Source organism: Coptis chinensis, chromosome 3 (assembly GCF_015680905.1).
Source record: "Coptis chinensis isolate HL-2020 chromosome 3, ASM1568090v1, whole genome shotgun sequence".
Classification (NCBI taxonomy): domain Eukaryota; kingdom Viridiplantae; phylum Streptophyta; class Magnoliopsida; order Ranunculales; family Ranunculaceae; genus Coptis; species Coptis chinensis.
The window spans coordinates 122,503,507-122,531,117 of NC_141458.1; the positions used below are offsets into that span (position 1 = coordinate 122,503,507).

At 35.6% G+C, this 27,611-nt stretch overlaps 2 protein-coding genes, 2 long non-coding RNA genes and 1 pseudogene across 5 annotated transcripts; 4 read left to right on the top strand and 1 right to left on the bottom strand.

The window, feature by feature from the left end:
• Window positions 1-796: 796 nt before the first annotated feature.
• On the top strand, window positions 797-4,840 carry LOC147513985 (endoglucanase 12-like; annotated as a pseudogene). Its single transcript, XR_015217438.1, has 6 exons — window positions 797-1,157; window positions 1,453-1,760; window positions 1,965-2,564; window positions 2,752-2,926; window positions 3,070-3,518; window positions 4,588-4,840. The product of XR_015217438.1 is annotated as an endoglucanase 12-like (transcript).
• Window positions 4,841-11,686: 6,846 nt separating this feature from the next.
• On the bottom strand, window positions 11,687-13,939 carry LOC147513986 (uncharacterized). Its single transcript, XM_086598983.1, has 4 exons — window positions 13,547-13,939; window positions 12,714-13,004; window positions 12,349-12,526; window positions 11,687-11,760 (listed from the first exon to the last, which is right to left on the bottom strand). The coding sequence occupies exons 1-4, from the start codon at window positions 13,937-13,939 to the stop codon at window positions 11,687-11,689; spliced, it is 936 nt and encodes a 311-aa protein (XP_086455109.1).
• A 5,140-nt stretch (window positions 13,940-19,079) lies between these two features.
• LOC147513987 (uncharacterized) lies at window positions 19,080-19,691 on the top strand. The gene is made up of 2 exons (XR_015217439.1): window positions 19,080-19,175; window positions 19,360-19,691. It is a non-coding gene; the product is annotated as an uncharacterized LOC147513987 (long non-coding RNA).
• Window positions 19,692-21,316: 1,625 nt separating this feature from the next.
• Window positions 21,317-22,141, top strand: LOC147513988 (uncharacterized). Its single transcript, XM_086598984.1, has one exon. The coding sequence runs from the start codon at window positions 21,317-21,319 to the stop codon at window positions 22,139-22,141; it is 825 nt and encodes a 274-aa protein (XP_086455110.1).
• Window positions 22,142-26,342: 4,201 nt separating this feature from the next.
• LOC147513989 (uncharacterized) lies at window positions 26,343-26,869 on the top strand. Its single transcript, XR_015217440.1, has 2 exons — window positions 26,343-26,426; window positions 26,623-26,869. It is a non-coding gene; the product is annotated as an uncharacterized LOC147513989 (long non-coding RNA).
• The last annotated feature ends 742 nt before the right edge of the window (window positions 26,870-27,611 follow it).

The window sequence follows — 27,611 nt, forward strand, 5'->3', positions numbered from 1 at the left end:
GGGACGAGGCAACAGCACACAAAGAACATTTCAATTCCAAGACGGCCGTTGCACTTCGCTTTCAGAGATGTTGCTTCACATGTACCATTTCAACTTACTATTAACACATCTTCTTAGTGGACATTAACTTTTATCAGCAGAGCTAATCGGCTATCACTCTCAGTTCAGCTGGCGATTGGCACAAAAGTATACGTTGACAGAGCACAGAGGCTATCTGGGGTGTAATTAGCGTGTGTTAAAAGGTCCACATTCCTCAATTTAGCAAAAACAAAGGGGGCCCACTTTCCTCAAATGGCTAAAATCCAAGTCATCACAATTAAGCAAACGTTAATGGTAACAAAGTACAGAAAATATTCCCTAGCGTTTGGTTAAACCCTTCATTTTTCACAATTTCTTACGAAATACATTTATCGCACGTAATGTGAACAAGTTAAACAAAAGAAACAACGTCAATTGTGTTCTTCCAAAGTACTAAACTTTCACGTGTGGGATCTCATTCATCCTAGTTAAGGTTTCATATATTTCTCTCAATCTTCTTAGCCTTCTTTTGATTGTCGTTGGTGTTCTTTTGATTTTTTAGTATTAAGGACCTTAATTGTGATCATACAGGTTTCATTATGTTATCATCGAATTTTGTGTTTTTGAATAAAAACTATTAGTATGGTGTATTTTCTGTTGATGCATTCATGATGAACATTCCACTGAAGGTTTCCTTATGTACACTATACCGGCCGGTTCATTTGTTAATGGGCATGCTTATTTCTTTTTGTGATAGTAGTTGATCAAGAAACAAGCCATGCATTCTGCGAACCATTGGGGAGGTTCGTTTGAGATTAATACCGACTCAGTGGCAGCTGCCACTGATGATGAGAGAAGTCCGCACATGGACATGGATCGTCAATTGAACGAGACACAACAGAGTTGGCTCTTAGGACCACAACCCAAAAAGAAGAAGAAATACGTAGATTTTGGCTGTATTGTTTGTAGTTATAAGGCCTTGCAGTGGACCATTTCAGCAATTTTGATTGCCTTCCTGGTGATAGGGCTTCCGATCATTGTCTCTAAGAGTTTGCCCAACAAAAAGGACCACCCTCCTCCTCCTGATGATTACTCAAAAGCCGTCCGCACTGCCCTCCTATTCTTTGATGCCCAGAAATGTAAGTATTTTTCTTCCTTGAAAACGGAATCAGCAACTTCATCTAAGCTGAATGTATAAGTTGTTTCTCTTTTCACATGGTTTTAAAAATAATCGGGAAAATGAGGCACTCCATTGTTCTCTCAAGATTTTTAAACTATAAGCTATTAGGGTCGTGGGCGATGATGTAGAATGTGTAGCTAGATAGCATTACCATGGAAGCAGAACAGTATTCAATAGCGATTAGAACCAGTATTTTCCATAATGAAATATTGATTTTATGTCAACTTTTGTTATTTGGTTATTTTGGTGTATAGCTGGGCGGTTGCCGAAAGACAACAATGTGTCATGGAGAGGGGATTCTGGACTACGAGATGGACATTCAGGCGTGAACGTGAAGGGTGGACTCGTAGGAGGATATTATGATGCAGGGGACAACTCAAAGTTCCATTTCCCAATGGCCTTCTCCATGACCATGCTAAGTTGGAGTGTGATTGAATACAACAAAAAATACAAAGCAATAGACGAGTATGATCATGCAAAGGAGCTTATTAAATGGGGAACAGATTACTTACTATTGACCTTCAATTCCTCTGCCACAACCATCGACCAAATTTACAGTCAGGTACAAGACCAACAATTTATATAGATGTAGATTAGTTACTTTAAATCGCATCTACCTAACATTTACACCATATTGTTTGAATGTGATCGGCATTGGACAAATAACACAGTTGATTCAACTAAACTAAAATGGCAAGCACTTGCAAATCTTTGTTTTTGTTTACTCCTTAATTAATGATCAAATAATTTTGTTACATGTGTCTAGGTAGGTGGATCACAGAGTGGTTCAACAACTGATGACGACCACACTTGTTGGCAAAGGCCGTAAGACATGACCTATCGGCGCCCTGCAAATAACTACTGCTTGAGGGCCCCGATCTAGCGGGTGAGATGGCGGCAGCTTTTAGCATCCGCCTCAATTGTCTTCGAGATGATGCGAAGTATTCAAAAAAGCTTTTGGATGGTGCTACTGCCCTCTATAAGTTTGCTGACGACCTTAATAGGCGTCTTTCTTATAGTCGTGGCAATTCATATATTGCACCTTACTATAATTCAACGGGCTATTGGGACGAATACATGTGGAGTGCGGCATGGATGTTTTATGCGACAGGTAATGCCAGTTATTTGGAACGTGCAACCCAAAATACTGTAGCAACTTATGCAAACACATTTAGTCGTATTCCGGATTTGAGTGTGTTGAGTTGGGATAACAAGTTGCCTGCAGCAGAGCTCTTGCTAACAAGATTGAGGATATTTTTAAGCCCTGGTTACCCTTATGAGGACATGTTGAGCAGTTATCACAATGAGACTGGGCTTAACATGTGTTCTTATCTTCGACAATTCAATGTCTTCACCTGGACAAAAGGTACGTAGAAAGTTATTTCCGCTGAAAAATGACATTTTAAAAAACTAACATTTAAAGCTCAATAGATTTGTTTTCAATTTGGAACCACCTGTCAAGGCAATCATAGAAGTAAAAGCACCTAGGTTTTGTATAAACATGAAGCACGACTACTGTAAGTGATAGAACTTTTTTAATTGTTTTGATACAGGTGGTTTGATTTTGCTAAATCATTTGGTCGTCCGCAACCTTTGCAGTACGTTGCAAATGCTGCATTTCTAGCATCTCTTTTTGTTGATTATATGGACGCAACTGGCGTTCCTGGATGGTTTTGTGGCCCCTATTTTATATCATCGGATAAACTGCGCTTCTTTGCAACTTCCCAGGTTCTTTCTCTTTAAACTCAGTCTGCACTTACATATTAGTGATAGTCTATTAGTCCGTATGTCCAATAATAATACCTTGGTTATTGATGACAATGTAGAAGAATTGAAATGTATATTCTGTTTGCGGCTGAGAAACATTGCAGGTGAATTACATCTTAGGAGCCAACCCCATGAAAATGAGCTACTTGGTGGGTTACGGAGACAAGTTCCCAAAGTATGTGCACCACCGAGGTGCTTCTATCCGGCGGCCAAGTGGCAAGACTAAAGTTGAGAAGGTCTACACTTGTCATGGTGGATGGGCTTGGTTTAATAGCACAAAACCCAATCCCAACGAGATTACTGGAGCAATGGTTGGCGGGCCTTACAAGTCAGATAAATTCAAAGACGATCGCAAGGATTACGGCCACACAGAACCTACATTGGCTGGAAATGCAGGATTAGTCGCTGCATTGGTCTCATTAACCACCAGTGGTGGGATTGGTATTGATAGGAACACCATATTCTCAAACGTGTCGCCATTCTACCCTTCAAGTCCGCCACCCCCACCACCTTGGAAGCCATGAGGTCACATGTTCTGATACACTGATACATAGTAAGTCTTAGCTTAGGACTTGTGAATTACCTCCTCTTTCTTCTTTCTCTAGGTTTAGCATGTCCCAAAACATTGGTCTGGGCAGTTGTGTCACTCAGTCACTGCGATAACTGGTCTATAAAGTAATCGTACGAGGATACCAATTGAGTGAGGGTTGCCTTACCAGGCCTCTTCCTTTTTTTTTTAGCCGAGCATGAAGTCTAGAAAATGCTATTGTAGAAGCTTTTATAAATTTTTTCTTTTTCTATCAACATGATAAGGAAAGTATCCTGCCGAAGTTCATACCTGTAGTCATAATCATTTGTCCGATATAAGCCATGTCTGGCCATTAAAAAAATAAAATAAAATAAAATCTGATTGGCCAAAGTATTCTAGACACGATCAAAGTTTGTGATGAATTTTTGTTGTGGTGCAATCTTACAACTGTGAGTCCTTTTACAGAATGGAGATATGTTGTCCGATATCGGTAGATCGCTCGCGAACTCATTTATTAAACGGCCGAAAAAGGAAATATAAATGGAAAGTATTCAATAGGTGAAACTTGCTCTACTAATCACATCCTAAGATATACCAAACCTTTAATATGTGGAAAGTAATTAAAACCTTTTCTAATTTATTTAGCCCAAATTCAAAATATAATGGAAATAATTCAATAGGTAAATCTGCTAATAATCACACATCCAGATTACTAAATCTTCACAACTATATGTTGGTAACCTTGGTGATACATATATTAAATTAGAAACAAAATATTTACGTCATACAATTATAGAAATACATTGAAACTGTAAATTAATTTAGTTTAGAAATCTGATTTGTTTTAGCGTCTATAAGTAGCTTATTCAACAATGTTTGTAACAAAGGACTAGAAGGTTGCGCTCTAAGTTGGCGAGAAGGAAATTATGGCTAAGCTCTCTTTTATATGTTTCATTTTCCTTGCTATAATTGCATTTTCAGGTAAATCAACGAAAGTAACCATAGGTCTTGTTAATTTCTCTATCCGGCCTACTCGTTTTTTTTCTTGTTCACTTCGACTAGTTGTCTAAGTGTATCTCTATCATTTATGCAGCTACAACAATAATACCTCAAGCAGATGCCCGATGTCAAGTTATATTGGATCCAAATGGTTGTAATCTTATAGACTGCGAAACACATTGCGCCGACAAATACCAAAATGGCAATGGCGATGGACTCTGCATAGGTGATGGCAGTGGAAAACCAGACCAACCTTTAAAATGTGTTTGTGTTTATGATTGTTGAGCAAAATTATCATCGTGCTAGTGTGTAGTACGTAATAAATAAAATAAACTCTTGGCACACTATATTAATATGTCTTTACTAGTATGTCTTTACGTGTTTGTGTCTTAAAGTTGTGAAGATATGTGAGTGAGTATTGGATTACGTCTATGCTTTCATTTATTTAACATTTGAATTGAACTAAAATCTTTAGCAAAAATAAATAAAATAAACATTTGAACTTCAACGGAAATAAACAACTCAAAAGAAAAAAAGAATCATCTTGATACTGAGATACAATTATATACTCACTTTTGTTTTAGTTTCTTGTAAATGTCTATTTTTATTTCGAGAGATTAGTTGGACATTATACTAAATGTTTATGACTTAGCTCTAATCTAGATAAAGAAAGGGGATGGTTTTGGTTAATGGGAATTGTTGTTCTTAATGAGTAAGAAAATGTCTACGTATCCAGCACTGTGTGAGTGAGACTGGAATCAAGCCAACGTAGTTCTAGGGTTGGTTTTTATAAATGTTTGTGAGCAAGTAGTTGGTAGGACTCATGTGGTGGTATGGACAAGTGTGCTGCTAGAATGAGTGACACGTCCTCACAAGTTGTACGTGTGTGGTGGTTCCAGGTATTATGTTCTTTGAACTGGTATCAAAAGAATGTGGTTAAGGATGTGATGATGGTAATAGTTTGAGTATTGTAGTGGGTAAAAGTCTGATGCTAATGATAGTAATGATAAGAGTGATAGGTGATGATAGTACGAGACGGAGTTGAGTGACGTACAAGTAGGCTGGGTTGGTAATGGATCGGGTAAGAACCGATACCTGATCCGATCTGGTAAGAACCAATACCCGATCCGATCTGAACCAATAAAAGCCGGTCTAGTATAGGTAGTTAGCATTTTGGACTAGTTTTGGGTCTTGAAAATCAGAATCGGCCTCTTATTAGATTGGTTATGGATTAAGGATGTATTGAACCATTATGGACACGATTCGGTTGAAATTTTAACCGCATTCTTCTTGTGACATTCAACGTTATAAAATATAATAAACAATAGTTGATAGAGTTCAAAGTTATAAGCTTTTGTAATGGCTTTTGATTAAGTAATAAAATTTTCTTCTTTAATCAATGAGTTATGCCGTTTGGATTTTTGTATCTTGTTTATATTTAGCAAAAAATATATACATATAAACGGAAATTAGGATTCAATTACAAAAGACCCAGTCCACCCAATCCAAATTGAGGTTATTGGTTTGGAACGGATCGGATCCGGAATCAAGAAAAAGTTTTCGATTCGGGTTTGGTTCTCTAACTCAAATACCCAATCGGGTTCGGTTCGGTTCTAGATTAGCATTGCTAAAAAGAGGAACCGTTCGATCTGGATTTCCATATATATATATATATATCTGGACCGATCCAACCCATTATTGGCCATTGCTAGCCCTACGTATAGGTCACCATTCATTCTTGGCGAGTGTGCGACTACTTGCATGTCTGGAGTCGAATTGAGTTAGCAAAGTCGTTGTGTAACACCCTAATAATTATTTAATATCCAAATTGTTTATTTTATAATTTTTAATATAGTATTAATTATGTCTTAAATAGTCAATTGATTTTTATTTATTTTTTATTTTTATTTATTTTTGAAATGGTGATTGGGTTGAGGCAGACCCCTATTGACCTATTGATAAAACTTCAAAAAGTTATATAACGACCTCCCAAAGAGTATGATCATTAGAGGGAGAATTCTCAGTACAACAACACTAGGCTCTAAGCCTTACAATCATGAAAAACTCATAACCATAGTCCATTCGGGTACACACATAGAAATAATTAACTACATAGAAACATCTAACGTCTGCCACCAAACAAAAAATTATCCCTTAAAACTGGATGATCATTCCTTAGATGTTTTTGTGCATTCTCAAAATTGTAGAAAAAGGTCTCATATTCACCGCAAGCATATGTTAAACCAATAGTATCATCTGAAATTTTCTTGATGTATCTATCAAGGTTCTTACCTTTATATCTTGCCTTATAAGCTTGCTTAATCATAGCTAAGGTATGACTAATTTCACCAGCTAAGCGTCCCCTGACCGCACTTGGAGAGGGTTCTTTGCTAGCTCTCTTTGACCTAACCGTAGTCCATTCTTCAGGTTGAGCTTCTTTCTTAACTCTAGACCTTGTACCAGGTGGAGAGATAGGTTGTACTTTATTATATCTCGTCTCTTGTTCAATGGGAGCACAATCCTGCTCACCAATCAACTGGGAAGCATTTGTAGCATCATCCACCTGAATTGGAGCAATATCCACTTCAGTATTTGCAAGATCAGTGTTAACGGGAACATTTGCAATATTGTGTTCTTCGTTCTACTTTTCCATTTCATTAGATGAGCTCTATTCCTTGTTTACCATACATACTCAACCATCTCCATATTTTGCATTTCATGAGAAACCACGTACTATAGCTTGCCCCATAGACAGTGGACCAATTATTTCTGCCATTGCCCCAGTTTAATTGAGCCATGAAGTTTGGTTCCAAAACTTGAACAGTAACTGCACTATCGACCTGAAGAGTTTCACTCTCTTCGCTAGGCCCCATAACAGTACCCCCACTTTCCTTATCAACAATATTGTTTCCTAGAACCACATCTTGCATAACATGGTTTACTTGAGTAGAGATTTTAGTAATTCCGGCCTACTCCATTTCCCTCGACCACTGCTACTTCTTGCTGACTTAGCTCATGTTCTTCTCTCACTATCAATGCTCTATTCTTCTGCCTCCATTTTTTCTTTTGGTTCTTTGACATATTTTTCTCAGTTAGTTGTTGTCCTTGAGGTTCCAAGCTTAGTTGGATTGACACAAATCCAAATGGGTTAGAAACTACACTCCAACCTCTATAACGTTTGTTCACACCTGGAAAACTGATTACGACTCAGAAATTCACTTAGCCTAACAACAAACAAAAGGTTGTCAGGAAAAATCCTGGTTGACCTATCTGCACTAAAACTATCATAACTTTATTTGTATAACTTGGATTAATACAAGGTAAATTGGGTATGAAACTACACTAAATTGTCTACAACTAACTTTCAGGCCATGAAAGCAGGTTCCCAACAGAAAATGCGCAAAACGCCATCAAATACAGAACTTTGTCAGAAAAATCCAGGCTGACCATTATGTACTAAAACAGTTGTAACTTACTATGCAGATATTGAAACAAGATGATCGAATCCACCTATATTGGAAAGCAGACTCGCAGATCTAAAAATCTTATTTAAGCCCCGAGACCAAATTCTCAAACACGATACTTTAAGAATCTTCTGAACCGACACCAGAAACTAAACCAACAAAAGCTGCTTACATAGGCACTATATTATTTGTCACAAAAGGAACATAAAATCTTAGCTTGGGCACTCACAACACAAGCTGGGTTGCGCAGACATAAACAAGAGCTTGTGTTCTAATGCTTCCTCAACCTTTGTATCACTGTCGCATCCTTTACCCCAAGTGAAATACATCTATGGTTCAACCCAAGCTACTCATTGCATTTGCATCTCACACACTAAAATATAAACCTCTAATAATTAAATATTCACTACACTACAATAATTAACATATTATATTATCAAAGAATAACCTCTAATAACTATGTTATTAAATAATCAAATAATTAAAGTACTCACTATACTACAATAACTAACAAAACTTGTTCGTACAACTATTCTTACCTTAATTGCATTTGCCCATACTAAAGCATCACTTTCTATCGTTATTGTATCCAGGTTCCAACCAAAACCACTATGAGAAAAAGATCTCAAATATTTGAATGATTTAACTGCAACTCTCTTTGTCTTGATTCGGTTTTCAACGTGTTCAATATTGATAGCAAAACCTAATTGATCTCTCATTGCCTCAGTGACAGTGAAGAATGTGATTTCTTTCTCCCATCCACTGGTTTCACTTAAACCCTTTGCAAGATGTTCCAAGAAAACTTCTAACATGACATCATCCATAGATTGAGTCCAAACTAGTCTCTCTTTCTGATCACGTACTGGTGCTTGTGGTGTTTGAGATGTTGTTTGTGTTGTCATCCCTATTAAAATTATTATATGATCATAACACATATCTATTTCCACAAAATAAGTTATTAAATCGCTCGCGGTCTCATTTATTAAACGACCGAAAAAGGAAATATAAATGGAAAGTATTCAACAGGTGAAACTTGCTATACTAATCACATCCTAAGATATACCAAACCTTTAATATGTGGAAAGTAATTAAAACCTTTACTAATTTATTTAGCCCAAATTCAAAATATAATGAAAATAATTCAATAGGTAAATCTGCTAATAATCACACATCCAGATTACTAAATCTTTACAACTATATGTTGGTAACCTTGGTGATACATATATTAAATTAGAACAAAATATTTACATCATACAATTATAGAAAAACATTGAAACTGTAAATTAATTTATTTTAGAAATCTGATTTGTTTTAGCCTCTATAAGTAGATTATTCAACAATGTTTGTAACAAAGGACTAGAAGGTTGCTCTAAGTTGGCGAGAAGGAAATTATGGCTAAGCTCTCTTTTATATGTTTCATTTTCCTTGCTCTAATTGCATTTTCAGGTAAATCAACTTGTGTATGCATCTTCATTCTCAACTTTTAATAATGTTGTCATTAGGGGTAGTGTTTCTATTTTCCGAAAAACCCAATTTTTCTGAATTCCAATATGATATTTTTCCAAATTTGGCAATGATATTTGTGTTCCGATATCCAATTTTTCCAAAAAAATAAGTGGATTGGAATTAGATATGTTTTCAAAATCCGATCCGATCCGATCCGATTTCCTATTAATTTCTTAATTTTTAACATATCCGATCTACTTCATATAGTTACTAAATTAAAACTACATATAACTTACAAACCAAATAAAAATCCTAGATAAATAGAACATTGTCTCTCTCACAACTTCAATAAATCAATATTTTCATTCTAGTACATGTCTCAATTTATCCCATATTCCTATTTACTGAATTAAATGCATTAACATACATGAAGAAAAAGTTTACTAAATTTCAACATGATTGCTAAATGAATGTATTAACTAGATAAAAAATGGTTATTCTAGGAGAATCCGATTATATAATTCAAATTTCCGATTTATTTCCATATTTTGCGGATTCCGAAATTTTCAAAAATTTTCCAATTTTCCAAACTTTCCGAATTTGGAAAAAAAATTGTCATCCGAAAAATAATTGGATCGGATTTGGAAAGGATATTGTCATCTGAAAAAAATTGAATTTTTTTCCGAAAGCCCTTTATCCGATCCGATCCGAAGTCACCCCTAGTTGTCATAGACGTTCTATTTTTTTTTAGTGGACGAAAGTAACCATAGGTTTTGTTAATTTCTCTATCTGGCCTACTCTTTTTTTTTTTTCTTATTCACTTCAACTAGTTGTCTAAGTGTATCTCTATCACTTATGCAGCTACAACAATAATACCTCAAGCAGATGCCCGATGTCAAGTTATATTGGATCCAAATGGTTGTGATATTAGAGAATGCGAAGAACATTGCGCCGACAAATACCAAAAGGGCAAAGGCGATGGACTTTGCATAGGTGATGGCAGTGGAAAACCAGACCAACCTTTTAAATGTGTTTGTGTTTATGACTGTTGAGCAAAATTATCATCGTGCTAGTGTGTAGTATGTAATAAATAAAATAAACTCTTGACACACAATATTAGCATGTCTTTATATTACTAGTATGTCTTTACGTGTTTGTCTTAAAGTTTTGAAGATATGTGAGTGAGTATTGGATTACGTCTATGCTTTCATTTATTTAACAGTGGAATTGAACTAAAATCTTCATCAAAAGTAAATAAAATAAACATTTGAACTTCAACGGAAATAAGCAACTCAAAAGAAAGAAATTTTCATCTTGATGCTGAGATACAATTATATACTCACTTTTGTTTTAGTTTCTTGTAAATGTCTATTTTTATCTCGAGGGATTAGTTGGACATTATACCAAGTGTTTATGACTTAGCTCTAATTTAGATGAAGAAGGATAATGGTTTTGGTTCACTACACCAGAAAATGTTTTTACTAACAGTTATATCCGTTACTTATATTTTTACTAACGCTTATATCCGTTAGCTCTGGGGTGTTACAGTGACTTAGGCTAAATTTAGTAACGGATATAACCATTACTTAAATTAATCTTAGTAACACTTATATCCGTTACTATAATTCTTTGTAACGGATAGCCAACTATTGATAAGCAGTTTAATCTATTCATTTCTAACGGATATGATGTAAGTGTTAGTAACGTTTGACACTACTTCAATTACTTTTCTAGCGGGAAATCAATTTTCATATGTCAATGATATATCCGTTAGTAATAGATGTGCCACTTGCTATTAATATCGATTAGTGTAACGGATATATCCGTTAGTAATAGATGTGTCACTTGTTATTAATATCGATTAGTGTAACAGATATATCCGTTAGTAATAGATGTGCCACTTGCTATTAATATCGATGTGTGTAACGGATATATCCGTTACTAAATTTTTGTTAATAATTTTTTTTTTTCCCAGGTCAAAATGTCAAAAAAAGTTCACCCTGCACATCTACCTCTAGCACATGAATATTCTATTTTATAGAGATATCACATTCCACAAACTTAATTAACATATAATAACAAAAAACAAAATCACTAATCAATTAAACATTATTATAAAAATATAGACACCAATCCAAATCCCAATTTACAAATCAAACTTATATAGAAATGACTTCACCTAACCTAATCTTGGGATGTCTAATATGCTGTCATAGAATATCCCATTGTATTGGTCATCACTGCTCGCCTGTTATTGCTCTCTCGAATGTTCCCCCATCTATTTTAGGGGTGCACATCTGCAATTCCCATAACGTCTCCCACGATATCACCACTTATTTGACAAAGCCTGGCAAGAACTGAAAAAAGTGAGAGAAACATTACAAACTTTCTTATGAAACTTTTCATCGGGTTGTGAGAACTGAAGAAATGATGGATGGGTTAGTGTGGTGGGCTAATGTCAACTCTTGTAATAGCACTTCCTCAGCTATTAGACCACTATTTGAATAAAGCTTATGGATAAGAACAACTAATTTCTATAGACGAAAGCATACTAAAACATTTCAGCCCATACAAATCACTTCAAGTTGACCCACAATGGTTTTTGTGACTTTATTAGCTCTAGTAAATGTTTTTTGACAAAGACATTAGGATGGAATACTGGTAAAAAAAATTGAGACAAAAGATATTGTTCTCAACAACAACTACAACAAAAATATAGTACGTAGGAATTGAAAAGATCCATAAAATTTAGATTTCATCATTTTAATCAACAACATCTAATCAAACCATATCATTTGCAATTCACACTTTGCATAAATGTCAGATGCAAGTACATATTTTTACCACCCAAAAACAAATATATACAACATATAAATAACTAAAAAACATAAAAGTGGTTGATCGCTCTTTTTGTGTTTGAAACATATGACGCTCGTTCCACATACTCTCAGTAAGTTTGGTCCTGATGAACAACTTCCACTCATTAGTTGGTCTTAGTGCACAATAATCCTGAGCTTGGCTACCCATATCTCTAGGTTTTTCCACATCCGGTTCATCTGCCCATCCACCAACATTGCCAGGATCAACCTCTCGTATGAAATTATGTAGTATATATACAACAAGCTATGATTAAATCAACTTGTATATCCACATTGTAAAAAGGAGTTACCCTCAAATAAGCGAACCACTTTTTCAAAAGTCCAAAAGTACGTTCAACTACATTACGTAGTGAAGAATGTCTAAAGTTAAATAACTCTTTCTCGTTCCATGTTGCCATTTCTCCAATTTCAGATAAATGATACATTGTTACCGGGTACAGAACTAAGAAGCCTGGGGCAAGTGGGTAATCGACATCAGCTAAGTAATATTTACCAGGTAGAACAAACAAACTTTCCCTTGGATGGTTTAAAGCAGCTCTCAATATCCGACTATCATGAGCAGAACCCTCCCATCCGGCCAATATGTATGATATTTTCATATCAAATATACAAGCCATTAGAACGTTATGCGCTAAATTCCCCTTCCGGTTGTGATACTGTGGTTGGTCTGCTATAGGTACCATTGCCGGTATGAAAGTACCATCAATTGCACCAACACAAACCTATAAAACGACGAAATAAAAAAAATATAATTACTACTACTACCTTTATACATTTAAGACAAATGCAAGTTAGGTTTAAGAGTAAGTATTTATAACTCGGTTTACCTTAAAATATCTCATGGCCCAAGGCTAGCTTCAGATTACTTCTTGTTGTTGGGGAGTTCGTTTGACGTGCTTGTCTTATGTATTCCCTACCAAGCCTCAATACAGATCGCAAAACTCTATGAAAATGTCAGTGGATAGTTTCTTGTGACCTTATCAGGGCCGGCTCAACCCCCTAGCAAAATAGGTAGCTGCTTAGGGCCCCACAGCCCAAGGGGCCCCAATAAAATTCAGCCCAATATAATGCTTTCTTTTCAGCCTACAATCGTTTTTCTGGCCCTTATTTAAGGGTTAGATAACGTACATTGGAATCTATGAAATAACGTTAGATAACCATTTGTTTCCCTCGCCTTCTCCAACGTTTCTCTCGTGTTCTCTGACCAAAAAAATTCCTCGCATCCATTGGCATTTGGCGTTCTCTGACGAAAAAAATTCCTCACATCTATTGGCATTTGAACTTTGCCTAGGGCCCCTGATTGTCTTGAGCCGCCCCTGGACCTTATCATAATCCAAGCCATAGGCCCCACACGTATATCATGGCCTAAAATGTAAAGAAACATTGCCACTTGTTCTTTCACAGGAACCCACCTACTATCAGTCAAACCTCTTTCTTGAAGTCGCTCACATAAGCTATTAAAACATGCTCTATTCAACCGGAGCATTTTATGACAATCATTATCATCTTCTGAATACAACCTCTCTAGAGCTAGGTGTCTCTTGTAGTCCCGATTTCTACGTGGCCCCCTATCAATAGGCATGTTCTCAAGCATGTGTGACATTACAAAATATGCACCAATTACACAATATACTGCAACTATTTCGTAGTCATCCATATTCCTAAGGCAACCGTTATTGATCAATAGAGTTACAATTAACAGATAATTAAGCATATAATACTACCAAGGAGTTGTACCATGATTAATAGAATGTATTAAAAAATGTTTTATGATTAAGCATGAATAAAATATTAAGAACAACATATATAATATTAACTAACATGTGCGATATCGAAATGATAATAGCATAATTCACTACTAACAAAAAAACACTATATCCTACATAAGATATTAACTAACAATTAAGGAATTTATTTTAAATTGATGAGTTAAGATGTTTCATGTGGTAGACTTGATTAATATTAAGCCACAATTATTTGCCTTCAACTCAATCTTGACCAAAAATGAAATCCAAACAACCAAACATTCAAAAATGAACACTACATGCTACTAAATAAAGAATGGGTATTTCAGAATTTCATTAAACAAGAACATTCCAGTTGTAGTATGCACAAAGACAGATTAACAATGAAATAACAATTCGATTGGTCCCATAAAGTTAATTAATTACTAATAATAAGAAAAAATATGTATATCTAAAAAATATGTTTATCCCACAAAGAAAAGGACATGGGAGGAAGAAAGTACCTGAGGTAGAGTTTGAGAGCTGAAGAGAAAGACGTTGAGTGGTGTTGGAGATGAGAAGAGAAGAAGAATGGTGTGGTGGTTTGAGCTATTGGAGTGGTTCATTTTTTTTTTCTTTTCCATAATTTTTATAGGGGTAGGGCACGGACACAAATCCATTTTCGTTTCTGTGGTTTGGTTTCCATATGGAAAGCCGTATTCCTTTCCATGGGGCAAACAAACAACCAAAAAACTATGGAAAAGGTGGACCACACCTATTTTCCTTTCCTTTCCATAGTATTTCTTTCAGACCAAACACACTCTTAAAAAAAAGTCTTAAGAACTCTTTAAATTAGTTTTCTTTTAAACGTGCTTTCAAGCACAATATTCAAAGACAACACATGATCCATCAAAGTGCCCTCACACTTATTAATAATGACTTTCCTGGCATGATTCACCCAAAAAACACGAAGATGCTCAAGTCGTGGCATTGAAAGCTCAAAATGATCTCGAATCTGTAGAAGAAGCTCATTGAAACTACGTGGTTGTAGTTGACGCCAAGATGGAGAGCCAGAAAGAGGAGGGGAAGGCTGACGCGAAGGCCAAATGTGATTAAGCCTTGACCGCTTCCATAGACCACTTTCGTGAGCTGGCAGCAAAAAAGGTGGCCAGAGAGCTGAAGCAACAACTGGCCAATTTGGTTGCGGCCGGCAGACTCCTTCCTTTGCAACAGGCTCAAACCGCCGTCGTTGATCCTACATCCGAGCCGTCGAACTCTATGCTCGAGCAGGATTTTTGCTCCGTGTGATTTTCTCTATCATGATTCTCATTAAATTTTGCCCTTCCAATTTTGCTCATTTGGATAGAATTTATGTTTGTTGCCCCACAGTGGCGTTCTATATGTAATTTAGTAGTTCAAATCTACTCAAGTTCAACTGTTGTTTTTAGATGTATTTTACTCATTTCCCCCACAAACACTTCTGCACCCGCGTTGGGCTTGACTTTGATGAAATTTTCTCTTCGGTAGTTAAGATGACTTCTATCAGGGTGGTATTAGGTTTGGCCGCAAGTATGAACCTAGAGGTTGAGCAACTAGATGTCAAGACAACTTTTCTTCGTGGTTATCGATCTTGAGGAAGATGTCTACATGGACCAGCCAGAGGGTTTTGAGGTTAAAGGCAAGGAGCATTTAGTATGAAAACTAAGAAAGAGTTTGTATGGCTTGAAGCAGGTACCGAGATAGTGGTACATAAAGTTTGAGTCCTTTATGGTGACGCATTGCTACAAGAAGTATGTGTCCGATCATTGTGTGTTTGTTCAGAAGTATCCATTTAGGGATTTTATAGTGCTCTTGTTGTATGTGGATGATATGTTGATAGTTGGCCAAAACATCAATACGATATTCAATTTGAAGAAAGACTTGAGTAAGTCCTTTGAGATGAAGGATTTAGGTCAAGCAAAACAGATACTTGGTATGTGGATAACTCGTGACAGAAAGAGTGGGAAGTTGTATATCACACCCCAAATTTCTAGAAAATTAAAATAGGGAATTATCCAATATGTAATTATCTCAATCATCACCCTATTTCATTTTCTGAAAACCCAAGATGAAATTAAACCTTAATAACCCATTACCAAACACGATATAGAAAAATGAGGCCAAATTAAAACCGAAAAAACAACTCTTCAATCACGAATTCAAGAATTACTAACCAACTCTATTACATCTGTCTCAAAGCAAAACTGACAACTCCAGAAAACTTAAACCAGAAAGACTCCAAGAGTAAATCCAAATGAAGTGTCGTCATCCACTGCATTCTACCATCTATGTTTCCAAAAAACACACCCACGTTGCAAAAGAAAGCAAGCATGGGTAAACAAATTGAATTTGCTGGTATGAATAAGACTAAAATAAAATATACAGTACTACATTTAAAATTTTCTAATAAATAAATAAAACATTACCAATCATTTCAACTTGGAAAGTATCCTTCCAAAGTTCACACCTGTACTCATAATCATTTGTCCGATATAAGCCATGTCTGGGAGATTGGCCAAAGTAATAGTGCCACTACATTACTCCCATTTTTATTTCTCAGGGTAACATTTTCCGCACATTATCAAAAATTATAAAATCATCAAAAAAAATCATCAAAAAAGTGAGACTACAAGTTTGGATAATTTTTGATGATTTCTTAATTTTTGATGATTTTTTTTAAAAAAAAATGCAACTATTAAGTGTATTTGGATGGAAAACTGACGGAATCCCCACATTGTTAAAATTGAAAAGATGGATGGATGCCTAAAGTGTTAAAAAAAATAAAAAAATAAAAAAATAGTTGCTCACTATGTGAAATTGGTCATAGTTTGATCACTTTGATGCCCAAAAATTCATTTTTTCCATTAAAAATATAAATATAGGTAGTTTCCAATAAAAAGAATCACAAATGTGTTTTTCTAAAATATGCACGTAGGTTGCAGTGAAGTTTGAGTGAACAATGGATTAAAACGTCGCTTAAAATGTCGTCCAATTCTTCAATGGGGACTACATTAATTGGACATTTCCGTTAAAGCTAATCTGCCAACCCATCTTCAACATCTTCCAAAAACTCAACCTATATATTGATGAAACAGAGAGCTTCCAATTCTCTTGCTAGTCCACCTATCTCGCATTCATCTTTCTCATAAACCCTTTCCAAATCATCTGTTTGATCACCAAACTCGATTGCTGGCACTTTAGGTGTCTCCCCTCCTCCTCAAACTTCTTGTATCGGCCAAATTCATGACTACCAGGATGACACGTCTCATGGACGGAGGTAACATAAGGCACAAGGGAGAGAGAGCATAGGATCCAGTCCGCAAAACATTAAAGGGACGTGGACTCCAGAGAGACATAGTGGCAAGGAGGGGTTCAGTGACTCAAGAAGATGCAAGATAGTGAAACCGGGGTCAGGTGTACAATATCCAGTCTGGGATAAGTAATGCGAGAGGTGGACAGTTAGAGAAAGGGAGAGCGGTTACGAGAGAAAAGAAGGGGATGAGAATAAGTAGGGCGGTGAAGAGAGAGGAGAGAAGGAAGGAGGAGAGAACTACGGTGGCATAGCTTGATCCCCCGGAGAGTCGGGGGTACGTAGGCAGCCCTGAACGGGTTCAGCTGAAAGGTTCACAAGAGAGAGAGTCTCATCTTCGAGAAGAGACAGAGGAGATTGGAGGTGTGAGGTTAAAAGGTACGAACAGGTTCACACACTTCTCATGCCACTTCTTAATTGGTTCATAACAAAGTTGAGATGAAGTAGAGCATTGTCGATAACATGATTTGCGGGAAATGTTACCCTGGGAAATAAAAATGGGAGTAATGTAGTTACACTATTACTTATCACAGACAAGAAAGTCTTTCTGCAAATGGCTTCTCATAATAACATGCATACCCAATCAAAGCCAGGAGAAAAATCATTCCTGAAATGTTCAATGTGAGTTGAGGCATGTTCTTTCTGCATCAAAAGTTCAATCGATTAATGAAGCTTGCAATATATACCCAGGTGATGAAATGAATTTGCCCATTTCGTTGCCAATTGAAGATTCTAAGTGGTTATTTAGGATTACAAAGAAAGGAAAGTCAGACAATAAGAAAGGAAATATATTTCAATTCATAGTCTCCAAAATTAGAAACAAAATATTTTGGTCATGCAATTATTTTACAAATTTGATTTTTCCAACTATATGTTGGTAAACTTGGTAATACATACTAAATTAGAAACAAAATATTTTGGTCATACAATTATAGAAAAACATTGAAACTTAAATACTTTGCTTTGCGTTCTTACGAAGAGTACCGTGAGTTTCATTGCTAGATCTACTCACAAGCACATTCAAATAACAGCTGTTTGAATTATCAAAAAAATAAAATAAATAACAGCTGTTTGATCCTGAATAGCACCTATAGATGTTATTCAGTAGCATGTTGTCCGATATCGATATCGGTAGAGCAGGGGAATGAGACTTTAATTCTGGTTCATATTTGGTTGACAATTTGACATACTGTAATTTAACTGGAGATATGTTAAATTTTGGTATAAGGATATATGTAATTTCACTCACCAAGGTCGGAAAACAAATAAAATCTATACTCATTTATTAAACGCCCAAAAAGGAAATCACAACAGCACAACAAGAATCAAATCGCTCGTGGACTCATTTATTAAATGGCTGAAAAAGGAAATATAAATGGAAAGTAATTAAAACCTTTATTAATTTATTTAGCCCAAATTCAAAATATAATGGAAATAAACCTTTAATATGTGGAAAGTAATTAAAACCTTTACTAATTTATTTAGCCCAAATTCAAAATATAATGGAAATAATTCAATAGGTAAATCTGCTAATAATCACACATCCGGATTACCAAATTCTTTCCAACTATATGTTGGTAACCTTGGTGATACATATATTAAATTAGAAACAAAATATTTACGTCATACAATTATAGAAAAACATTGAAACTGTAAATTAATTTAGTTTAGAAATCTGATTTGTTTTAGCCTCTATAAGTAGCTTATTCAACAATGTTTGTAACAAAGGACTAGAAGGTTGCTCTAAGTTGGCGAGAAAGAAATTATGGCTAAGCTCTCTTTTATATGTTTCATTTTCCTTGCTATAATTGCATTTTCAGGTAAATCAACTTTGTGTATGCATCTTCATTCACAACTTTTAACAATGTTGTCATAGACGTTCTATTTTTTTTTTAGTGGACGAAAGTAACCATAGGTCTTGTTAATTTCTCTATCCGGCCTACTCGTTTTTTTTTCTTATTCACTTCGACTAGTTGTCTAAGTGTATCTCTATCATTTATGCAGCTACAACAATAATACCTCAAGCAGATGCCCGATGTCAAGTTATATTGGATCCAAATGGTTGTAATCTTATAGACTGCATAGAACATTGCGCCGACAAATACCAAAAGGGCAAAGGCGATGGACTTTGCATAGGTGATGGCAGTGACAAACCAAACCAACCTTTTAAATGTGTTTGTGTTTATGACTGTTGAGCAAAATTATCATCGTGCTAGTGTGTAGTACGTAATAAATAAAATAAACTCTTGGCACACTATATTAGTATGTGTTTACTAGTATGTCTTTACGAGTTTGTGTCTTAAAGTTTTGAAGTTATGTGAGTTAGTATTGGATTACGTCTATGCTTTCATTTATTTAACATTTGAATTGAACTAAAATCTTTAGCAAAAGTAAATAAAATAAACATTTGAACTTCAACGGAAATAAACAACTCAAAAGAAAGAAATTTTCATCTTGATGCTAAGATACAATTATATACTCACTTTTGTTTTAGTTTCTTGTAAATGTCTATTTTTATCCCGAGGGATTAGTTGGATATTATACCAAGTGTTTATGACTTAAATTTATATAATCTGGGATAGACAAAAGGGATGTTTTTGGTTAATGGGAATAGTTGTTTTAATGAAGTAAGAAAAACGCCTACGTGATTCAAAGAAAGTGTGAGTCAGGGGCAGATCTAAAGGTTGGCTGACCGGGGCTACACCAACCCCAAAAAAATAGTAGTCACTAGCCCATAGGCCCACAAGTCACAATCAATTCCAGTTTGGTCTTCTCCTGTTTGCTGTTCCTATTAGCGAAAAAAAAAGAAGGAATCACAAGTCACAACTTACAATCCCCCTGGCCCACAAGTCACTATCCCAGTTTCTCGCAACTCACAATCCGAGTTTCTCAAGTCACGTTCCTAGTCAAAAAGTAAAACCGAAAAAAAAAACTGAAAGGTTAACAAAAAAACAAAATAGCCCTTTGTGTCGTACACTCGTACTGTTCACAAAAGAAAATTTTGTTATCTATTATTGTCTTCTTCCAGTCGGCAGTTCTAATTCCGCGCCTAATCTATTTATCATTTTATTTCATATTCGGCTATTCATTACCTAAGGGCTAAGGTAAATTGTTTTGTATTATGCCTATATTTTTTTATTTCGTTTTTGTTTTTCAATTTTCAAATACTAATGTGTTCTCTACTTGACTTATTGCCTTGTTAACTTGTAGTTTATATTGGAGTATTAGATTGCCATTTAATTTTTTGTCTTATTTAATTAGTTGAATATTATTGTAGTTATTATTGTGATATTTTTTTTTTGTTTTTAGTATAGAGCAAACTATTGATTACAAATTTATTATGATTTATCTTAGGTAAGAATGTCTGAACATCAAGCTCGTAAGAAAATGAAAACCATGTTTTTTTTCTTTAAACCCAAATATGTCACCCCAGAAAATGATGTAACTTCTACATCATCTAGTCTTGATATTTCAAGACTTGATAGAGATGGCCAATCTCCTTCACAAGTTCAAGTTGTTGAAATTGAGCAAGTTGAACCTTATCCTCAAGCCCAAAGAGTTAGTGTTGAAGAAGTTGACTCCACATCTTTATTTGAACGTGATCCAGGTAAACGTACTCCAATATATAATTACTCGGTTAATCAACAAGATGATGTTCGACGAGTTTTTCTTGGAAAGGGGCGTTGGTTACTTGAACTCAATGAGAAAGAGTATCCATCCACCATATTCGGAAAGCAAATTCGTCAGTTCAACTCCTCTTGGTTCACACTCTTTCTTGGCTAGAGTACTCACTCCATACGGATAAAGCTTATTGTTTTCCATGTTTTATATTTGAAACAAATCCGGCCCCGTCCCCGATTCACCGCTTGAAGGTTTTAAATGTTGGAAGAAGATTAATAATGGAAAGAAGTGTTCCTTTTTGCAACATGAAGGAGGTTCATGCTCACCTCATAGGTCGGCGATGATAGCTTGTGAAAATTTCATGAATCCTTCTCGACATATATATAATGTGTTAAATACATTATCTAAAGAAGAGGTTGTTAAGAACCGTTTGCTAGTCAAAGCTATTCTTCAGTGTATTCAATTTCTTGCACTACAAGGGATTTCTTTTAGAGGCCATGACGAGTCCAAAAAGTCAAAAAATGGTAGAAATTTCAAGGGAGTGTTGGGATTTGCAGCGATGTTGAATGACAAGGTTGTAGAATTATTAAAAGATGCTCCGAGAAATGCCACATATACCTCACATTCAATTCAAAAGACATTTTTGCATATCTATGCCGATAAAGTGAGAGAGAGAATTCGTGAGGAAATTGGTGATGCAAAATTTTGTGTCCTTGTTGATGAAGTACAAGATAATTCAAACAAGGAGCAAATGACGATTGTCCTAAGATTTGTTGATAGAGGTGGTTTTGTTAGAGAGTATTTTCTTGGTATTGTTGGTGTTAAAGACACTTGTGCTTTAACTTTGAAAGAAGCTATATGCAATATCCTTGCTCGCCATAATTTGCATATTATAAATATGAGAGGTCAAGGTTATGATGGTGCTAGCAATATGTGTGGTCAATGGAATGGATTACAGACATTGTTTCTAAAGGAGTGTCCATATGCATATTATGTGCATTGCTTTGTACATCGTCTACAACTTGCTCTAGTTGCGGCTTCTATAGATGTTTCTGATGTTTGGTTGTTTTTTTCCAAGTTGGCTTCTATTGTTAATCTTCATGTTATTTGCCGTAAAATGTGGAGTTGGAAGATACTCGGAAAAATGAAATTGATATGCTGGTAGCTAGTGGTGAACTTGTTACTGGAAAAGGAGTTAATCAAGTTTCTACTTTGCAACGAGCAGGAGATACTAGATAGAGTTCTCATTTTGCTTCAGTTTGTAGCCTGAAAGAGATGTTTGATTCAATTTGTATAGTTCTTGAAAGCGTCATGAAGAATGGGTCAAACAACTCTATGCGTGGGGAAGCTAAAGGTGCTATTCTTGCAATGAAAAGTTTTGAGTTTGCCTTTCTTTTTCATTTATTGCATAAGACTATGGGAATTACTAATGTCTTGTGTAAAGCCCTGCAAGAAAAGTCCCAAGACATTTTAAATGCTATCAGCTTAGTCTCCAGTACGAAAGCACTTCTTCAAGAATTAAGAGGATCTTTTTGGGGCGCTTTCCTTAGTGATGTGATTTTGTTTTGCAAAAAACATGACATTGATATGCCTGATATGGGTGCTCGACACATGGCGGGTACAGGTCGTTCTTGCCAGCAGAAAGATTACATTACAGTTGAGCATCACTACCACATCGAGTTATTTAATGCTGTAATAGATTACCAGTTGGTGAAATTAAATAACATATTTCCAGAAGAAACAATAGAGTCGCTTTTATCTTAGTTACGCTTTGGATCCGAAAGATGCTTTTAAGTCCTTCAAAGATTGATGACATTTGCAAACTCGCAGAAATTTTTTATTGTGGAGACTTCACGAAACAAGAGATACATCATTTGAGAAGTCAACTGCAACATTACAAACTTGATGTGCTCAAGCATCCTCTTTTTCAGAAGTTGTCTACCATCTCCGAATTATGTCAAAGACTAGTTGAAACAAGAAAGATCAAGATCTATTGTTTGATTGATAGATTGATTCGTCTTGTCTTAACACTTCCTGTTTCCACGGCAACTACAGAACGAGTATTCTCAGCTATGAAATTGCTCAAAACACGACTTCGTAACAAGATGGGGGATGAATTTCTTGCAGATTGCATGACTATTTACATTGAACGGGAATTTGCTAAAGAAGTTGATTTGGATGCAATAATATATGTATTTGATAAGAATCCACGCAGGTCAAAACTTCACTAGTGTGATGCTAATGTGCTATGTTATTTTTGCACATTTCTTTGTTATATTTGTCTAGGTCTATAGTGAAAACACTATTTTGTCCATTTTGGGTAAGGTAATAAAAGCGATAATTCTTTTGTTTATCAATGCTAGCTAATTATGAACTCAAATAGATATTTAGATAATTTTTCGTAGACATTGATTATTGGTTCCTAAGAAAATCTTTAAAGGTTAACTCCATGGCAGCCCCCCCTTATCTAAAATCCTAGATCCGCCCGTGGTGTGAGTGAGACTGAAATCAAGCCAACGTAGTTCTAGCATGGGGTTGGTTTTTATAGGTGCTTGTGAGCAAGTAGTTGGTAGGGCTCATGTGGTGGTATGGACAAGTGTGCTGCTAGAATGAGCGACACATCCTCACAAGCTGTACGTGTGTGGTGGTTCCAGATATTATGTTGTTTGAACTGGTATCAAAAGAATGTGGTTAAGGATGTGATGATGGTAATAGTTTGAGTATTGGAGCAGGTAAAAGTCTGATGCTAATGATAGCAATGATGAGAGTGACAGGTGATGATATTACGAGACGGAGTCGAGTGACGTACAAGTAGGGTTGGCAATGGACCGGGTAAGAACCGATATCCGATCCGATCTGAACCAATAAAAGCGGGTCTGGTATAGATAGTTAGTGTTTTGGACTGGTTTTGGGTCTTGGAAATCAGAACTGGCCTCTTATTAGATTGGTTATGGATTAAAGATGTATTGAACCATTATGGACACGATCCCGTCGATCCGGTTGAAATTTTGAGCTCATTCTTTTTGTGACATTCAAGTATTCAACGTCATAAAATATAATAAACAATAGTTGATAGAGTTCAAAGTTATAAGCTTTTGTAATGGCTTTTGATTAAGTAGTAAAATTTTCTTCTTTAATCAATGAGATATACTTTTTGGATTTTTGTATCTTGTTTATATTTAGCAAACGGAAATTAGGATTTAATTACAAAAGACCCGATCCAAATTGAGGTTATTGGTTTGGAACGGATCGGATCCGGAATCAAGAAAAAGTTTTCAGTTCGGTTTTAGTTCTCTAACTCAAATATCCCAAAACATTCGTATGGGCAGTTGTGTCACTGCCATAGCTGGTCTATAAAGTAATCGTACGAGGATACCAATTGAGTGAGGGTTGCCTTACCAGGCCTCTTCCGTTTTTTTTAGCCGAGCATGAAATCTAGAAAATGCTATTGTAGAAGCTTTAATAAATTTTTTCTTTCTCTATCAACACGATGAGGAAAGTATCCTGCCGAAGTTCATACCTGTAGTCATAATCATTTGTCCGATATAAGCCATGTCTGGCCATTAAAAAAAATAATAATAATAAAATCTGATTGGCCAAAGTATTCCAGACACGATCAAAATTTGTAATGAATTTGTTGTTGCGGTGCAATCATAGTTCCTGATTCCGAACGAAACTCCGGAATTCCGCCCGGAATTTCGGTTTTCCAAAAAACCGAAATTCTAAACATAGAGTTGAAATTTCCGAAATTCCAAATAAATTTGAAATTTAATGGATTTCTGTTTTTGAATTTATCGGAATTCCGAGAATTCCAAAATCCCGAACTATGGGTGCAATCTTACAACTGTGAGTCCTTTTACAGAATGGAGATATGTTGTCCGATATCGGTAGAGCAGGGGAATGAGACTTTAATTCTGGTTCACATTTGGTGACATACTGTAATTTCACTGGAGATATGTTAGATTTTGGTACAAGGATATATATAATTTCACTCACCAAGGTCGGAAAACAAATAAAATCTATACTAATTTATTAAATGCCCAAAAAAGAAATATAAATTTATTAAATTCATACTAATTTCAATAGGTGAAGTTTGTTCTACGAATCCCCCAGGGCCGGCCCTATCCCCAAATTCAGCCTATTTTTCCTTGTTGACGAAGTTGGTTTTGATTTTAGTATCAGGTTAATGGGTGGAGGTGTTGCTAAGGTTTGGGCTCAATCTTTTATAGCCACTAACTACGAATATTTGGGCTTTAAGGTGTTTGATAAAGGTTTGGGGCGTTGTGGTGAGGCTCTTATAGCCTATTGTCTATGAATATTTGTGAAGCCTGAAGTGGCGTATATTTCAGTGACAGTATCATCATGTTAATGTGAACTTTGAAGCATGAAATGTACTTCTGTGTACTATTTAGGTTCAAGTAATTTTTGAAATCATTAAATATGTTAACATGTTCCATTCCATATTTCTATTTGATAAAAGATTCTAATTTAATTATGTATGTAGATTCTCTCAAATTTGATCAAAGTAGGCTCATATCACTATATTCCAATATTCTAGCTCCCCTTTTCCTAAGGCCAAGTCCAATACTGCGGCAAAACATCAAATATCACAAAAATTGTTATCCAATGATGCTTCAAAACGCTATCGGTATAAATTTCGTTATGTATACCGTCAATTTTAACGATATAGCGTAGGCTTTGCACGCCATAACGAGTGGCGGCCAGAGAAATAAATCGAAATAAATCTACCCACTTCTGTGTGTAGCGGCTAGAATTTCCAAATAAATCTACACACCTATCACTGTGGAGGCTAGAATCGAAAAATTGAAAAAAAAGACGAAAAATAGAAAGTGTTTTGCACCCACCATTGCCAATGGTGGCTAGGATTGAAAAAAAAATTGTTTTACTGTTTACGCTAAAACCCATTGGGCACCTAAACGCCATCCATCTTAACCTATCTACTGTACTATTGTGATTTGGTGTTTTTAGACACCAAACCATTGGACTCAGCCTAATGGTTGAAGGACCCGGCAACATTCGCCTAGGCCTCCAAAAGCCTTGAGCCGCTCCTACGGATCACATCCTAAGATATACCAAACCTTTTATATGTGGAAAATAATTAAAACCTTTACTAATTTATTTAGCCTAAATTCAAAACATAATGGAAAGACATAATATAATTGAATGACAGGAAATATGTTGTTTTCTAATTATATTGGTAATTAATCTTGGTGATAAACAAAATATTTACGCCATACAATTATAGAAAAACATTGAAACTGTAATTTATTTTACAAATCTGAATTATTTTTAGCCTCTATAAGTAGCTTATTCAATTCAATAATATTTGTTACAAAGGATTAGAAGGTTGCTCTAAGTTGTCTAGAAGAAAATTATGGCTAAGCACTCTTTTATATGTTTCTTTTTCCTTGCTCTAATTGCATTTTCAGGTAAATCAACTTGTGTATACGTATTTATTCTCAAGTTTTAACAATGTTGTGATAGACGTTCTATATGTTTTTCAGTGGACAAAACTCACAAAAGTAACCCGTAGGCCTTGTTATTTTCTCTATTCGGCCTACTCGTTTTTTTTTTCTTATTCACTTTGACTAGTTGTCTAAGTGTATCTCTATATCATTTATACAGCTACAACAATAATACCTCAAGCAGATGCCCGATGTCAGGTTACATTGGATCCGAAACGTTGTGATCTTGGACCCTGCGAAGAAAAATGCGCTGGCGAATACAAAAATGGTGATGGACTTTGCATAGGCGATGGCAGTGGAAAACTCGACCAGCCTTTTAAATGTGTTTGTGTTTATGACTGTTGAGCAAAATTATCATCGTGCTAGTGTGTAGTACGTAATAAATTAAATAAACTCTTGGCACACGATATTTACATGTCTTTACGTGTTTGTGACTTTGGCTCCGCTTGGTATCAAGGAAATAGATGCAAATGTGGAAAGTTTTAATTTAGAAATATTTGTTCTGAACGAATTTCCAAAACAAAATGTTCCATAATTTAGCCGGTGCTCGGTAAGGTAAGTGAAATCAGTTGTTGAATGGGAGAAAAGATCGGGACGAAGGGTTTTCATGTTGGGGAAAGTTTTGTCGCCATTTTTGAAATGTAAAATTAGCTCTCCATTTTAATACTTTTTAGAATTATTTCCACAGCCCCACCCCATCACTACTCCAACCAAGCACCCGGAAAAATAAAAACGCCTGTAAAATTTTCTAAAACAAAATTTTCTTGTGTTTTCCGACTAAACAAGCGGACCTTTGTGTCTTAAATTTTTAAAGATATGTGAGTGAATATTGTATTGACTACTGAGTACGTCTATGCTCTCATTTCTTTAACATTTGAACTAAAATCATAGCAAAAATAAATAAAAGAAACATTTGAACTTCAACGGAATAAGTAACTCAAAAGAAAGAATTGTTCGTCGTGACGCTGAGATACAATTGTATGCTCACTTTTGTTTTAGTTTCTGCAAACTTTTGAGTTCAACAAAATGTGAAGGTATGGAAACAGGAAACCAAATGGTATATATACCGGTATTGAGTTGTCCTGGTTTGCAATTTTGCATTGCACGCACGCTTCTTCGCGTTCTCCACTTTCACCTGTCACTCCCTAC